General features: G+C 37.8%; 1 protein-coding gene across 2 annotated transcripts in view; it reads right to left on the reverse strand.

Annotated features, from left to right (window-relative positions):
- The window catches only part of Pde1a (phosphodiesterase 1A), a 201019-nt gene that overhangs the window by 26923 nt on the left and 155801 nt on the right, over nucleotides 1-18295 (reverse strand). For both annotated transcript variants that reach the window (XM_052182786.1, XM_052182787.1), the window contains exons 8-12: nucleotides 13652-13777; nucleotides 10619-10720; nucleotides 10392-10512; nucleotides 2584-2665; nucleotides 341-461 (exon numbers count right to left, since the gene is read on the reverse strand). In XM_052182786.1, coding sequence (XP_052038746.1) covers nucleotides 341-461; nucleotides 2584-2665; nucleotides 10392-10512; nucleotides 10619-10720; nucleotides 13652-13777 — 552 coding nt within the window. The remainder of the gene's footprint in view (nucleotides 1-340; nucleotides 462-2583; nucleotides 2666-10391; nucleotides 10513-10618; nucleotides 10721-13651; nucleotides 13778-18295) is intronic.

The following is an 18295-nucleotide window of genomic DNA, read 5'->3' on the forward strand; positions in this document are numbered from 1 at the left end:
CAGGTGCTTACCCACCCACATCCTCTTTCCCACGTGGAGTATATTCTGATTATGGTTTGGCTTCTATTCACTCCTCCCAGTTCCTTCCCTTGCCTCCCCTCCCATCTAGACATATATCCTTTGTCTTCTCATTTGTACTGAACCATGATCAGTTGCAAAGGGAGTGCACTACAGTATATAGCCACTAGATGGCACTACTACCTAATAATTACTGCAAGAACTGCAGGCCTACTTTGAGGAAAAGAGTAATTATTGGGTAAAAGCTCTTTCAAACCTTAAAGATAAATATGAATATATTTATGTATATATGTGTATATATGCAAAAGAAAAACTATTATACCTGCTTGCCCCATAGTTAGAAGACTCAGATTTTGAAGCTTCCTCTATAAGAGGAATAACAATTTTCTCTGTCGAGTCTGTCAGTAGAGAAAACGTTGGCTCCACTATGAAATCAATGAAACCTGAAAACACAAAAGACACAGAACGGTAGATACAATCAAGTGTCACAGTTTCCTAAACCATATGGTAAGCCACAGTGAGGACTTCCTGGGACACAGGTGCTCACTACAGAACTGCCTAAGCTGAGGACAGTAGCAATCTTCAGAGGCAGTGACTTTGGGTAATAAAGCATTCAGTAGTAGGAGCTGATAAACTAAACCTCCGAGCTCAAGCACGTGGCCTTTCCCATTTAATATCCCATGCCTTATGCTGTCCTAGCTATTGCGTCAATTCTAATGATCATAAATGTCTTTTCTTCTCAGTGAGAGGCCATTACCCTTATGACTGGTCCTCATTTGGTTTTTGGTTGTTGAGTGTTATGCACCAGAAAGAAAACTCTAAGAAAACTAGCTAATTAAAGGTCCCCACCTCTCAGGCCACAGGGGGACAGCCACTTTTATTTTATCTTTTTTTTCCTTACTTTTATTTTTCTTTCTTTCTTTCTTTTTTCAGAATGCTCTGTCATTGCACTCTTATTTCAAATTGCTGTTTATTACTCTCGGGATGTAAAACATTAGTTCACAAAGTGTGGGTGTGTGCTGTCAAGCCAACAGGGAGAACACTACAATCTCCAGGCGACAGCACTAATCCCACCACTTTGAAATGTCAGGATTGAGTGATGATTTAAATTTAAAGTGCTCATCAAGATGGAGAGTGACAGCAGGGAGCAGAGCCTTGTCCAAGAGATGCATTTGCCTCTTAGTAGTGAGGTAAAGGGATTAAAAACGATAACTGTTTTAAGCTCTGTGACTGCAAAACCTTGTGGCCCCAAGAGCTATTAGGTGCTTCTGCCTTGAACCCACTGAGATCAGTGACTAACATCTTAATACGAGAAAAGAAGGATTTGGAAGTCACATATACATACATGCAAATTAGCCATTGAATGCTTGCCCAAAGTAGGATATATGCTTGACACTTCTCAAGTACATGTTGGGACACATTTCAAATTTTACAAAAATCCCACAATAATTTTCTTATCTTAATTAATACTTGAATTCAAAGTGAAATTAATTGTTCATCAAGACTTTTAACTCTCTAGAGCAGGAATAATGTTCAATGAACCAGCACCTCTACTCACTAAGAGGAATGCGTATCAGAGTTGCTAGCCACTGGGAGTCGGCCATCTTGCTAGATGAGATCCTGTGTCTACAACATCCACATTTTCTGAATGGTGATAAACCCCGGATGCTGTTTTATTGGCTGAACAGTTGTTGGAAGCTGTCTGGGAAGGGGAAAGCTTTCCTACTGCCCAAAAGCTCTGTAATAGTTACACCAGAGCCCACATTTGGAGAAGGGACGCAGATTCACACATCACACAGTTCTATGAGGAGGAGGCTGGCTGTCATAATACTATTAGATACAGCCAAACTTAGGGAATAGTTTAGTAACCAGGGATTCAGCTGGTTGGTTTATGCAGTTCTCTTCTCCATACTGTTCTTGGCAGTCTAGCTCCTTGTGTGTTCTGTGCATATACAGACCCCTCTCCACACAATTCACCCAGTAACCACAGACTTCCACCTGCATCCTGCTTCATCTTTACTCTTCTAAGGGTAATGATAGGGTTCCACTCTCATAACAAAGTCAAAGCTAGAATAGTTTCTGTTCAATCAGAAACATTCTAGGAAAGGGGGCTACATGGCAGGAGAATGACATGTGATCTAATTCAGCAATCAGAATAAAGACCTTACCCTTCAGAAGCTGGCCTCTCCTTCCTTTAGAACACATAAAGGGACTCTGGGCTATAACATGGGTCCTTGTTCAGGAAGATCTTTTCTATTGCTTCCCTTTAAGTTAAATTGCCTAACTATTCCTGAAAATTTTGTGTGGGCCTTTAATTTATCTCCTTGGCTAAGAAGACGAGAACCTGGAAACACCTCACCTTGACCAGCAGTAGAGGTTTATTTTGTAATTTTGTAAAATTACTTCATTGATTCTCCTTCAGCATTATCTACATCAGCCCAAAGCCAAAAATTTATCCTGAGCGTAGAGTGAGGTTGGTCTGGAAGACTTTGTACAGCATAGTACACACATTTGAACGCCAACAAGTCCCACCCACTTTTCAGGGCCATATTTCTTCATAATTACCTATTTGAGACTGGGCAACCATCGTTGACTTCCGATCACAAAGTGGAGAAAATGGAAGCCCTAATTCAGCTTCTTTGTCTCCCTGGGGAAAGAAAGAGGAACTGCTAGAAGCAACTTGGAGAATTTAAGAAAATGTAAGGTTTAGAGAGAGTGACTTAACCACTTTTTTTTAAAAGCAGTAATACCTACACACTTATTTATATCATTAAACCCTAAACCTATATAACTTACCTTGAATAGTTTTTTCCTGATGGATTTTCTACTGCTAATTCATCTCTAAAATCTTTGTAGTATCCCAACCCATTGACCCTAAAGAGACAAACATTTCAGTTTTCTGAAGTCCCTATGGATTAGTCATTTCAATGCATTATTGGAAGTTTAATTGACCACACAGTTTAGGGACCTTTTTTCATTTTTTTAATATTTTTATTCACAAAGTTTTAAAGAGCAAGATTTTATGCTGACTGATTTTTCAAATGAAATATGCACGAGTAGTTTGAAATCTCTTTCTTCTCATTGACTAAGATTTATTAAATGTTTAACTACAAATGATTTTAATGGTTTAGAATAAAGTTCAAGAATATTATCATTAGTTAATTTTGAATAACAATATCCTTAAGTGTTTATATTAAAATATAATGGGACTATCACTGTTTAAAATAAAAATGACAGATGATAGTCTTGATCGGAAAAATAATATTAAAGACAGACATTTATTTAGTATTTACAGATACAATTATCCTTGACTGACAATATAATATTTGCATTTGGCTGATGTTATTGGTTGAATACCTGCTATTTATAGCTTAAGAACACTCCAGCAGGTCTATTATTTATTATAAGACTCAATAGGTCTACTTCTTTATTATATGGTTCTTTGAAGGACTGAAAAGCATTATTTAAAGGGACCTTGATGTTATGCTCTTGTAAGTTCCATTTTAAAGACTGCGTTGGGACATTTTCATCTAAGACTCAAACATTTGACACTGACATCCAGATCTGGCCTTCCTGTGGATGGAGTTGGGGGGTTAATTTTTTTTCTGCTTCCTGTACCTTCTAATTAATTTAGAATTCAAAATTCCTATTGCTAAAATGCATTAATTATTCAATTCTCTTATTAATATTTCATAGCGTTATTTATTTTTTGGAATGAATAAAGGCCATGGGTACCAGGTCATCAGCAGGGGCTCCGAGCCAGACCGTGAGAGAACTGAACAGAGCACCATGGATGTGCAAAGGGAAACTGTGTTACCTTAGAGGAAGCTTGACCAACTCCACAAGGTCCTTCCTCATCCTCCCAAAGCAGCAGACACTGACCTTTCCTTGGGCATTCTACAGAACAACTACTTTACATTTTTCTTGAAAGTTGTGTATCCTGTTCAAAGTACTTTATTCAAGAGACCAGAAATAGTTTTTAGAGTCCACAACTTACTAAACCTAATAAATCTATTTCCTGGTGTTTTCATTCATGTATGAAAATGGTAAAGAGAAAACACTACACTCAATTACCCAGTGGATCTCTCTGATGTCCTTAGTCTGGGCATTGTTGTTCATCATTGTTGCAATGACCTACAGGTACTGAGGCAGCAGAACTGTCCTGTCACAGTCCCCAGGAGGGTCTGGGGTCCAGTGTCTGACAGCCCATAGCTCAAAGTTCCCATGTAGCTTGTCAAGTTTTCTTGGGTGTGACAAACAGCTAGTAATTGTTTTTCTGCTTTCCAAAGAGAATAAAAGGCTCTGACAGCTATCAGCAGCGAGGTGTCAATTCAAGGCTTTATTTCTTTAAATTTCACTAAAAGTGAAACAATTTCTATGGCTACATAAGCAAAACAAAACCAAAAAGAGAATGAAGCACAGAAGTCTAGGGAACCTTTTTGCCATGAGATCTGGATGTAAATGAGCGTTCAGACCACTGTCAGGACCCAGTGATGAGGATGACGGAACCCTGGTTCTGTAGATAAGCTGGGATGGGGGCCAGACAGTGCACCTATCCAGCCATCTCTGCACAGCTTGCATAGGAATGTCTGGCATGTGTCTGCGTTCCTTTACTCCTTCTAAACATGATCCTCAGAAATTCTCACAGTCACCCAGATTACATGTTCGATGGCTATAGGAATACCACATCTATATTCAGTTGTATTTATGGTAGAATGTAATTGTGTATTTTCACTGTAAGCATCTTACACCAAATATTAGAATTACCCCTGAAACTACTGTTTACAGCACGTTTGCAACTCTTAGAACTGGCATCGATTTTTAACATTTTAACATTTTTAACCTTTCTTTACATTTGTTTGATTTGGGAGGTTATATCTGTAATTTTCATTGGCGCCCAGATCTTAACTGAAATGGATCGACTGAGTCTATTTTTAGTAGTGTGTGAGTTCTAGTCCAAAATGTGCTACACTGTGAGACACTGTCTCAAATGTAAACAAAAAAGCAAAAACAATCAAGAATCAAAAACAACTCTTTCTAAATTAATTGAAGGTAGAATTAGAAACATCTACCATTTTATATGTAAAATTATCCATGAAAGTCAATTTTAACATGTTTTTCTATATATTTCTTGAATTTTTCCAGAAATATTTTCCATGTAAATCTTCAATTTTATCTGAAAATGTTTATAATTCCATCTTCAATCAACTTAGAATTATCTTTGTGCCTATCATGTTATCTGTAAAATTTCCATGATAATCTTTAATTTTAACATGTTTTTCTATTTCTTCAATTTTATCAGAAATATTTTCCATGTAAATCTTCAATTTTATCTGAAAATGTTTATAATTCCACTTTCAATCAACTTAGGAATACTTTCATGACTACCATTGTTATATCTATTTAAAATTTTCCATGATAATCTTCAATTCTAATATGTTTAAAATTTTTAACATCTAAAATTTTTCTATGATTTTATCAGAAATATTTTCCATGTGAATCTTCAATTCTATCATAAAATGTTTCTATTTCATATTTCAATCAATTCAGCAATGTTTTACATGTCTACCACTTTACTCTTTAATTTTCCATGAAAAAAATTATTGTTTTTTAATTTTAATTTTTAATTTGCCTTTTAATTTTAATGTGTTTTCTATGTATCTCTTCTATTTTATCTGAAATATTTTCCATGAAAATCTTTAATTTTAGCATAAAAGTGTTTTTACTCCCCTTTTCAGAAAAAAAAAAGAATCGAAAACAAGAATGCTAGGTGAAGAAATTCTAAGAGTAGGGATCGGGCGGGCATCCACATGGGCATCCATTCACACAGACACTTACCCATCAATAAGAACAAAATCTCATTTTAAGAAAAAGATAGATTTGCTCAATGCCCCACCATTTTCTAATTGTTGCATTTGCATTGTGGAACGTCTCACCCAGCTCATTTGATTTAGTGTCTATGAAGAAAACCACACGAGGACACGTGTAGGCTTATTTCTGGAATCACTATCAGATTGCATTGATCTATTCCCTGTCTATATGCCAGTGAGAGTCTGGTCATTTCTATATTACGAAATGCTAATTATGTAATATGGGACAGTGGATGCTCCAGATTTCTGGTCTTTTATAGAATTGCCAAGACTATTCTAGATTTGTTCATTTCCACTTGTATTGTAGGATCAGAATTCCAGCTTCTACAAAGAGGTCTGCTAAGATCTTTGTAGCACAATCCCAGACTTACAAATCAGTTTTGAAAGAACTTACGTCTCAGTAGTAGTGAATTTTTTTAATCCATTGTTCTGCCTAGCATTTGTCAACTAGACACAAGTTTTGGTCACCTGGTGTACTGGCTAGTTTTGTGTGTCAACTTGACACAGGCTGGAGTTATCACAGAGAAAGGAGCTTTAGTTGGGGAAGTGCCTCCATGAGATCCAGCTGTGGGGCATTTTCTCAATTAGTGATCAAGTGGGGAGGGCCCCTTGTGGGTGGTACCACCTTTGGGCTGGTGCCCTTGGGTTCTATAAGAGAGCAGGCTGAGCAAGCCAGGGGAAGCAAACCAGTAAGAAACATCCCTCCATGGCCTCTGCATCAACTCCTGCTTCCTGACCTACTTGACTTCCAGTCCTGACTTCCTTTAGTAATGAACTGCAGCATGGAAGTGTAAGCTCAATAAACCCTTTCCTCCCCACCTTACTTCTTGGGCATGATGTTTGTGCAGGAATAGAAACCCTGACTAAGACACCTGGGAAGAGCAAACTGCAATTGAGATGTCTCCATTGGTCTGACCTGTGTGCAACATTGTGGAGTGATTTCTTGATTAATGCCTGACATAGGAGGGTCCAGCCCCAAAAGTAAGCTGAGCAAGATATAGAGAACAATCTCGGAAGCAGTGCCCTATACTATCCTGCTTCAGTTTCTGCCCTGGCTTCCCTTGACAATGACTGCAACTTGCAAAATATAAAGAATGCTTTTCTCCCCAGTCTGGGTTTGGTCACAGCCACAGAAAACAAACTGTAGCACTCATCAACATGGACTATCTGACTATTTATACACACACACATACATACATACATACATACATACATACATACATACATATATATATATACATACACACACAATTTAATTATGTATCTAATTTAATCATATATATAATTTAATATATAACTTAATTTTACATATGTAAAATTAAAATTGTGGTTTTTCATGCATTTAGCTAAACATAATAGTTTGTTTGATGCTCACAAGTGACGATATCTTAAACTCATATTTTTTAATCAAAATGTGCTTATTTGTCACTAGACAGGGATTTCTGCATCAACCTTGTTTGTCCTTCAGTGGGCTGACAGGGGAAAACGGACAAGTGTTTGTGAATGGCTGAAGGCCGTGATGATGTAATTGCACCCTGGGCCTTTCACATCCGTACAGTAGGAATCAGGGCACCTGTTCTTGTGTTTCCTCTTCTCCTCTCCCGGGGAGAGATGAAGGAGATCCTTTGTGAGAGGCACATCCTCATAAAGACGTGGTCACAACCAGAACGGTTAAACTTTTTTTTTTTTTAAAAAGATTTATTATTATATGTGAGTACACTGTAGCTGTCTTCAGACACACCAGAAGAGGACATCAGATCTCATTACGGATGGTTGTGAGCCACCATGTGGTTGCTGGGATTTGAACTAAGGACCTTCAGAAGAGCAGTCAGTGCTCTTAACCACTGAGCCATCTCTCCAGCCCCAGAACGGTTAAACTTAATCTTCCATTTGTTTTCTGCTTGTGCACAGAACTACAGTTGATCCTACAACCCTGTGAAACCATATGTAGGTTTGACCTGCCCCCTTGCACCTGTTTTTTCCACTTTATATACTATTTCCTCTTAGTACTTCTTTGTACTGAGGACTTCATAGGAAACATTTAACAGAAACAGTTGATAGTCTGACTTTAGCATAAACATTTTTTTGTATTTCCCCATGCAGTATTGCATTAGCTGTGACCCTTTGATCCTTTATAAGGCTGAGAAACATTTCCTAATTAGTTTTATGGGAGTTTGTGTAACTAAGGTGCTAAATTTTGTCAAATGCATTCTGGGAATCTATTGATATGACAATGTAATTTTCCTCTTTTATTCTTTTAATATAGTTTTGTATAATTAAAAAATATTCGACATGCATGCTCAAGTCATGCTATGTATTCTTTTATAATATTATGGATTTGACTTGCTAATATTTTAAGAGTTTCCCCATCTAGATACATGACAGATATGAGTTATAATTTCCTTTATTTGAAACATCTTTGTCAGGTTTTATGAGCGATATACTGCTAATTTTCTTTTTCCTCTATCGTGAAAATTTTGTCTTAAAATTATTATTTCTGTCTTAAAATTCTAAGAAAATTGGTATCTCTCAACTGAATCAAATAATAGAAATTGAAATTAAAATAAAAAATTGGAGCTATCTAGTCCCAAACCCTATTTCTGGGTTTTTAAGAATTGATTAGTTTTATGAGTATGGGTGTTTTGCCTGCATGTATGTCTTTGCACTGCATGTGTGCCTGATGCCCACGAAGGCCAGAAGAGGACATCAGATTCTCTGGGTCTGGAGTTATAGACACTGTGTGTTGCCATGTAGATATTGAGAATTGAACCCAGATCCTTGTGTTCTGGAAAACCAGCCAGTGCTCTTAACTGCTGAACCATCTCACTGCCCCAAATCCTGGGGTTTCTTATGTGGAACTGTATTATAAATTCAATTAAAATGTAAGTATATGAATATTCATTGAAGCTTTGTCTTTTGTCTAGGTTAGTAATTTTTATATCTTTCTTAAAGATTTAGGCAATTTAGTATGTCATCAATATTATTCATGTAAATTGTTCATAGCCTTTTGTACCCTTTTGACATATGTAAGCTCTATAATATGAATCCATCGTCTATGCATATTCCTCCCTCCTTTTGATCTTGCAATTAATATCATTCAGGCTGTCAGTTTTTATCTCTGTTCTGGCTCTTGTTTCTTTTTGTTCTCTTCCATTGATTTTTATTTTGATAGTTATAACCGCCTCCTACCAATTTATTTTAGATCCATTTTCTTACATTTCACCTACATTTGAAAGACAGAATCATAGCAGTGGTTTTATACTCTTGGTCTTTTTAAATAAGAGAAATTCCAGCACTTGGGAGGCTGAGGCAACCGGATTTCTGAGTTCGAGGCCAGCCTGGAACCAGAATGAGTTCCAGGACAGCCAAGGTTACTCAGAGAGGTTACCCTGTCTCGAAAAACACACACACACACACACACACACACACACAGAGAGAGAGAGAGAGAGAGAGATCCCATCTTGAAGTACAGGCTTAATTGCCCCCAGCAGACTGCCCTGTGTTAAGTTTTTATGGCCATTCAACTCAAAATATTTAAAAGTTTTTCACATCTATTATGTAATAGAAATTTACAATACTGATGGACACTGAAGTTTAGGGCAAATTTCGGGTTCATATTCTTCATCTAGGAGCTGACATGCTCCAACTCCACCTAGAGCCTACAGAGCCACTGGTGTGTCTTACCTGCTTTATCTGACCACTACTGAATTCCATTCTTTATACTAAAATTCTAATTGTCAGTATAGTTCCAGCTCTGAGTTCTATAGATTAGCAAATCACCAACTCTAGAATGTGCCATAGGAACTGAATTTGTAACCAGCTGGTCAGAAATCAACATTTCTATGTCCTATGGTTCCACTCCGGTCTGCAGTCTGAAGTGGACCCCATCATTTGGAAGACTGAGCCTTTACTTGTGGAGTTTGAAGCCAACTTTGAATGATTACAATCACATTTTTATTATACTATCACAACTTTGATTGCAAAGATGTTAGACAGAACAGGGACACCACATAGGAAATAACTTGTAAAGAAATGCCTACACCGGAGAACAGAGGTCTCCTCTCCTGCAGGTTTGCATTTGTCAATTTGGTTAGGCAGGTGTCTGCTCTGCCACATTTTCCTCAGCATCCCTTGCAGCTATGTATGGGGGTAAATATTGAGCAGGAAGATACACATAGAAGTTTGTGTGTTCCCCCTCCCCTATCCTCTAGCTCTTCTCATTGTGAAAGCTATTTATACTCTCAAACCTACCTCTTACTAACAGAGTAATTCTAACCTGCTTTTCTATTGCTTTTCTCTTGACTGCCACATCCTCCTATTTAAGACATTACTCCTTTTAAAAGATATTTAATACCATTTTACTTACCTAAAATCCTGGTAGATTTCTCCCAAGCATCCTAACTATGTGCTATGACTAAATGGAAATATAAGTATAAGGCCCTGTTTCTGCTGAGGAAAGTTTTGACAATATTCACTGTTTCCAAAACAGAGTGAAAAATGCACCTGCAGGAAAAACTCCTCCATTAGGGCCATGGTCCACCTGTAGTGCAGCTTCCAGGTTTTGGCTGGGTGGCTGATGTCGGCTGCATGGAGTATCAGGGACATAGTTTTGGCTCTGTCAATCCTGCCAAACCAAAGACATGCTCAATTTACCAGAACAAAAATAATCATCTAGTGTTTTTTAGGCCCAAACCCACAGAACTTCAACATGACAAAAGAAAACAACCTACCCTTCAGGCTGCTGCAAGCTGTTCCTTATGTTTTTAATTTGCTGGAAATGGCCTGACATGTCCGTCGCTAAGACCATTTCAATCACTAAGTTCCGAAGATCCCTGCGGAGGCATCAAAGGGAGAGTGGTTCCTTTGAGTTTTCCTTAGCTTAGAGCGGGACACTTCTGTAAATACGATCATATCATACCGTCTTCCATAACAACTATCAACACAGAGCCATCACCTTTTAAATGCAATAGTGTCCACAAAAGTTGGCCATTATTTTAATCATTGGCATTCATGAGTTGAGTAAGTCGTGCCACTTAATAATCTCCTTAAAAATGAGGTGTATTTCCTTCACAACCCAATTTTCTTCCCAACTCATAATTGCTAAGTCTTATTTTTTTCTACCTAAAATCATCATTGGCCATTTTAATTACATATATGGCATGTTTGTATGCATGTTTCTGTGTGCCCAGATGCATAGAGATGTGCCTGAACATGTGTGCATGCTCGTGTGGAGACGAGAAGTCAAACTCAGGGATTAGGATTTTTCACTGACTGGGGGCTTAACAATTAGGCTAGGCTGGCTGGCCACCAAATCCCAGCAATCTCTCTGTCTCTGCTTCTCGAGGAATGAGATTGACAGCATGTTCTGCTGACCTGGCATTTTCACATGGGTTATGGGCATTAAACCCATGTCCCTGTACTTCTCTGGCAGGAGCTCTAGTAAGAGCATCACCTTTGCTCTTAAATAAAAATCCTGGAAAGGCTTGATCCAGCATTGTAGGGGAGTACTAGGACAGAGAAAAGGGAGGGGGAAAGATAGGAGAATGGATGGAGAGAAGAGGACTTATGGGACATATGGGGAGGGGGGAACTGGGAAAGGGGAAAGCTTTTGGATTGTAGACAAAGAATATAGAAAATTATATATATATATAAGAAGTAAGGCTTGAAATCAGTGGCACTGGAGAATATTCTAAACTTCTGTGGCCAATAAAACTGTTTGAAGAGGATGAGTTCTCAGGGTCTCTCTTGCCCTTTGCTCTTTTTATGTTTTTTAAATGAAATTACTTTTAATAGGACCAGAATTACTTATCCAGTCTATGTCTGGACTTAGGACTATGTAGTAATTCCTCTGTCCATGCACTAAACATTTAATTCCTGTGGTTAGACCTGCAAAAGATTATTAATGTTACCCTCCAGAGGATATTTCATTTGCTCAGTCACACAGCTAAGATGGGACTGACTGTCAAATTTAGCCAGAATATCCATTCCAAAAGCTGACTCTTGGTCACACCACAGTACCCAGAACCTACCACAAGCACCTCAGAGAAGTCTAGATGTTAATGAGAGGGTATACTTCTAGAACCCAATCCTGTGTAACAGCCGTATCCATTGGCACTGTTTACACTTTTAAGCAAGATTCTATCGTGTAAATACAGTGATCATGTAACAGAGCTTATGACTGAGTAACACAGTCTCACTCTAAGTAGAAAATTGAGTCACCTTAGCAAAGGCTTCTATATAAGGATAAGAACTTAATTATAATTTGTTTTCACTGTGGAGCCAGTATTAAAAGTTAAGTCAAGGCTTTGACTTGAATATGATCTTGAATCAAATATATTTTAGCCAGGCAGTGGTGGAACATGCTTTTAATTCCAGCACTTGGGAGGCAGAGACAAGCCGACCTCTAAGTTTGAGGCCAGTCTGGTCTACAGAGCAAGTTCTAGGATAGCCAGGGCTACAGAGAAAAACCGTGTCTCAACTCCATCCCCACCACAATATCTTACATAAAAGATGATTCATTTTTAAAAGTAGCAACATATTAGGATTTGTTTTTGAAAATTGCAGGTGCTCAGTCCAACTTTATTTTATACAAAAGTGACAAAGCCTCAGTGTTCTGCTGTCATTTATAAAACTGGGCAACCTTCTTAGAATAATTTACCAAGTTTGCAGAGAAATACAGAATTGAAAGTAGTTAATAAGATTATTCTCAATTATAGTTTTTCAATGAAATTTTAACAGAATCTGCACTAATATAGACTAGATAAAATATTTGTTAAATAAGAGAAACGAGACAAAAATTTTTCATAATCTACAAATGTACTAAATATGCTATGCTTTTCATTTAAAGAATTAATAAATTCTAAGTTATGGTAATAGAGTAGGTGAACTATAACACAAGATAAATACAACTTAAGGTGTGAAATATTTTTATAAAAAGAGCAATGCTTTTATTTGTAATAAAAATACTAAAAAGACTTGAGGGCAGAAAAATTACAGGTCTTTAACAAGATAACCAAATTTTAATGTTAGGCAAACTTTTATTGTTGTTATATTAGAAAATATGTGTATTTTGGTAGTTGGAAAGCATTGAATTTATTAAAATTTAGAATCTGTGTGATTATTGTACTATTTGCTAGTACATCATACAAAAAGTCCAACCAGATGACTAAAGTTTATGAAGAGACACATAAATATTATCACAAAGAAAAAAACATATTGAAATAACAAGACTTAGCTATGAAAGAAAAAAAAAGATAATTTAAATGCGAGACAGTGAAAGTTAATTTTACATATCTTATTCCTAGGAGAGATATAAAGTATTTTCCTCTTTACTCTGGGTCATTTTAATATAGTTGTAATTTTTTTCTCAAGTAGATGAAACTATTTATAGCAAAATACTAAGGAGAAAAATGTGCCTGATGCTTAAATTTTGTATTTATGTAAGACTACATAAAAAACAAACAGAAATACAACCAACCACAAAAGCAACAAAATCAACCCAAGCTCCACTACAGGCTGAATGATTGTGTCCCCTTAGTCAATTGTGATGTAGTCAATTGGGCTTTACACATGTGCCTGGGGGCTGGATTGATCTGCAGTTAGTTCCTGTCTATCCAGCCGCAGAGATGATGCCTGGGCAGAGCCTGCAAGCCCTTCCTCCGATGGGGGAAGACTTGGGGCCTTCCTATCTCTTCCTCCCTTTAACAACATAACTTACATTGTTCTTGGGGTTCAATTTCCTTTTGGTTTCCACTGAAACTCACCTCCAGTCATCTTTAGATAAATTTACCAAAATATTCATTTCCTCCTCTTGCATAAGTCTGTAGGCTGCACTGACATGGTGGTTCTCAAGCACTGAGCGGTCGTTGTATAGAATGGCAACATCTGACCTGAAGTCAAAAGCAAACCTCAGGGTGAGAATGTCTTCAGAGTTGGAGATTTCAATAATAAATAAAGTTTAAGTCATCACACTGGTTAAAATCCCATTCTTGAACACTGAAAATCATGCAAATACTGTTACTTTTTGAAACTATGTAATATTTTAATATTTGAAACAGACTTAACTGGTATACTATTTCAGGTTCACAATAGAATTGCAGAAAATTCAGTTTCCCTTTATCCCGCCTGTCTCCACAGCAGGGTCTCCTTGGAGGACCTCTTCTGCTGTGTTTTCTTTCCCCAAATGTCACAGAGTTTGCAGCATACAGAAGACATCTTCCTATATTGGCTCTTTTCGCTAACTAATATATATTTGAGGTTCAATCAGGTTGCTTTCTTGTTTTTATTTTAAAACATCCTTTGGCCGGGTGGTGGTGGCACACGCCTGTAATTCCAGCACTCTGGGAGACAGAGGCAGGTGGATTTCTGAGTTGAGGCCAGCCTGGTCTACAGAGTGAGTTCCAGGACAGTCAGGGCTACAGAGAAACCGTGTCTTGAAAAACAAAAACAAAAACAAAAACAAACAAACAAAAAACCCAAACCAAAAAACATCCTTTGTGTGTTTTAAATAACAGTCCTGTAATAACCATGTCTCATACATATATTGTCCCCCTGTCTGTGTCCTTTTTTATTTTCTAAACAATGTCTTTGACAGAACATTCTTAACGTTAATGAACTTCAGCTTACGACGCTTCCTTTCATGCACCTCGCCTTTGCTGTCGAATTGAGTCATTATTGAACCCTGGGTCATATTCATTTTCTTTTATGTTGTCATTTGCAGTGTTTTGATTTGCATTTTACAGTTACATCTGTGAGCCTTTTGAAGTATGTGTGGTTTGTATCTTATCTGGTTTCATGCTGCTGAAGCAAGGTACTAGCAGGCATTTTGTACATGTTGGAGATTTATTTCCTGTAGTTCTGGAGGCAAGAGTGTTTGAGACGAGTGATGTCACCTGGCCACCTGTAAAGTTCCCTCTCGCTGCAGGTTTGGGTGTCGCATGGAAGAGGAACAGAGCTATGCGGAGATCACCCAGAGGACCCATTTACAATGGCAGTACATTCATGGAGGGGAGCACTTATGGCCTACATAGTCAGGAGATGCCTCTAGCTTATTGCATGGGGATTGGATTTCCAGCCCATAAATTCTAGAAGTAAAACCATAACAATTTGTATCTAGTTTGTTTTTGCAGATGGATGTGAAGGTTTTCTAACACCATTTACTGAAAAGATTCTCTTTGTTCCAAAGCCTTAATTCCTTTGTCGAAAATTAGTTGTCTAGGGGCTGGCGAGACGGTCAGCAACTACAAAGCATTCCAGAAGACCCAATTTGAATTCCCAGAACTAGTGTCTGGAGGCTCAGACTGCCTGCATTTCCAGGACCAAGAGACCCGACTCACTCTTCTGGCCCCTACTGGAAGCAGCACACACACACACACACACACACACACACACACACACGGCATACACATATACACACGAGGAATAAAGTAAATAAAATAAGTCTTTTTCAAACAAGCAACTGACTAAACATTATGAGTTCATTTCTGGACTTTCTAGACTGCTCCATCTGTCTAACTAAGCCCACACTTTCTGATTCTTGCAGCTTTGTCGTGAACACTAAAGCACATATCTCACCTCAAAGAAGCGAAGAGTTTATTTTAGAGCCAACAATGAGTGATCAAGATTCAAGAATACAGATTTGGGTTAGCCCCAGATTACATGTTTTAGCATCCTAGCAATTCTGGGTACCTGTACACTGAAGAACAAAGAAAATTTAAAACTCAAGACATTTTGAAAACACACTGATAGAAGCATCAGGCAGGTGAGGCATAGAGAAGAGCTCTCGGACTGTAATGCCCGCTAATGACACTCTCGTCCCTTTGAGAAGAGAAACTGGAAACAAGTACATTCCACAGGATTAATACGACTACAAAGATGTTAGATTACATACAGAAGAGGGACTACAAAGATGTTAGATTACATACAGAAGAGGACGATAGATAAATGGCTGTGAAGGAGGCTTCAACTGTCCCAGTATAATCTGGCTCTGGACTCTAACCTTCTAAGCTGTCCACCTTGCTGAGTGTCTAATCAGTTGATTAGCCTTGCAAAAGGCTGAGTGCAAGGTGTGGTTCTTTCCAGGAATTTTCACAGTTGTAAGCTTTGAGGTAAGAAGGAACACTTCTCTTAGTTTATCTACTTCCGGGTTGTATTATCTATTCTGGAGCTCTTCTTTCTCCAAACATTCTTTAAAAAATATCCAAACAAGCAAAAACCCCCCAAATAAACATAACAATATAAAAAACAAAACAAAAACCAGATATGCTAAAAAATCCATTTGGGATTGCACTGGATCTATAGATATCAACATGGGTTGTATTAACTTGTTGACAAATCAAAGCTTTCTATCCATGATCATGATTTGCCTCTTCAGTTTGTCTCTTCTACCATAATCATTTTTCCATTTTTTTTTTTAAAAAAATTTGTTTTCAATATCTTCCATTCAAGTTTCCTCTCCCAGTGCTGCTCCTCCCCACTCTTCCCAGTGGCTCTCCCGTTTTTAACATCCACTCCTCTGTTCATTTTTTGTCAGAAAAGAGCAGACCTCCCAGGGATATAAATCAAGGCATAATAAGATACAATAAGACTAGGCACAAACACTCACATCAAGGCTGGGCAAGCGAACCCAGTGGGAGGGAAAGGGTCCCAAGAGCAGACAAAAGAGTCAAAGACACCCCTATTCCCAGGGTTAGGAGCCCCACAAAAACACCAGGAGCATCTGGGAGCCTTCCTTACGTAGTTGATGTCTGTGAGCTGTGTTCTCTTGCTGTCCTCAATCCTTCTGGCTTCTTCCACCAAAATTAAATGTTTTTTCTCTTCTATATTTTTCTACACGTTTTGTTATATTTATACCAACTATTTCAGTTTGAGCATGCTAATGTAAATGGTATTAGATTTTCAAAGAGAAATTCCACCTGTTTGACTCTGTTCCATAATAGAGCTGTAGACTCAGGGTGCCATGACCCACTGAACTTGTGTCCTACAACTGTGCTGTATCACTTCAGCTGCAGAATTAGCTTTAAGGTTCATGGTTTGTCTATTTTTTTTCAAATATGCTACATAGCCATGTCACAGTGAACAAAGATAACGTTATTTCTTCCTTAATATAAAAAATTCCATATTTTCTTATAGATGCTCATGTTTCCAATGTATCTACAAATCTTAAAAGGAAAAAGGGCATGGATTTGCTATGGTATGAATTTGTGAGACAATACATTGCTCAGTGGCTAGACTGGTTAATATTATACAGAAGTTCATATACTTAACATTTCTGTATAATATTTAATGTCTACTCTTGGTCATTTCCCAGAAGGTAATATATTGCTGTTAACGGCAGTCCCTTTCTTATAAAATTCCTCTTGTTAGCTTCTTCCTCTCCTCTAGGTGAGTTTTGTGGGTCCTTGACCAAGATCTCTTAACTGCACCCTCAGCACCCAGTGAGCAGCATTTTCTAGGACATATTCTTTCTCAGGTTAAGGACAATGCCCACTCTTTCTAGCTTATTGAATTGGACCATGAAGGGATATTGGATTTTGTCAAATACTTTTCTGCATATCTTGGCATGGCTCCATTTCTTCTTTAGATTTTGCATTGAATTTCAAATGTTTTTCAATTTCAAGCCAAAGATGGTTTGTATGGCTGAGATAATTGGTCATGATGCTAATTTCCACCTTAATTATTATACTTTAAATATCTATATGCCCTTCCTTTCCCATTTATAACGCTAATATCTGTGAGATAGCTTAAATATACAAGAGAAAATATTTAGCTCATCAGTATTCAGTCAGTGAATAATTAGCCTCTTTTTGCCCTATTTCAAGTACTTAATCACATCATCATTCCTTTGACCCCCAAATTACTTTGGGTACAGGATAAAGAGGATGATGGAAATCACTTTCACCCACACAATCCTGTGATTAAATCTGAATATCACAGATGCACTCACTGTAAATTCAAATGGAGAAACTTGTTTTGCAACACAAGTTTGCAGCAGACATTTTATTCTTAAGCTGTTGAATGCATCAAAGGGCTTTTACTTCACTCCTGCCTATATTTTCATATAATTTAAACTCTAAACTACTTCAAATGGCCTGAATGGACTTGATACTCTGTCACAAGTATGGATCAGTTGCAAGCACTCTCAATCCTGTAAAATGGAGTCTTGGCTTCTTTATTGTCTCCTCCTAGAGTGTCAGCACAGAAAGGAAGCAGAATTCCTGTGTGCACTGTCTTCAGTTGGTGAACCTGTCACACAGGTTAGCACAGGGAAAGGAAGCAGCAGCCTATAGCAGTTAAAGCCTCTAGCAATTTCACTACCACGTGCCCTAGAACCTAGGTCCTCTGGCATTCCTTCTTGCTAGATATACTTGCTATGTGTGTTGGTTGACTTTAGATGAATTTGATGTAAG

The sequence above is a fragment of the Apodemus sylvaticus genome, chromosome 5, assembly GCF_947179515.1.
Source record: "Apodemus sylvaticus chromosome 5, mApoSyl1.1, whole genome shotgun sequence".
NCBI lineage: Eukaryota > Metazoa > Chordata > Mammalia > Rodentia > Muridae > Apodemus > Apodemus sylvaticus.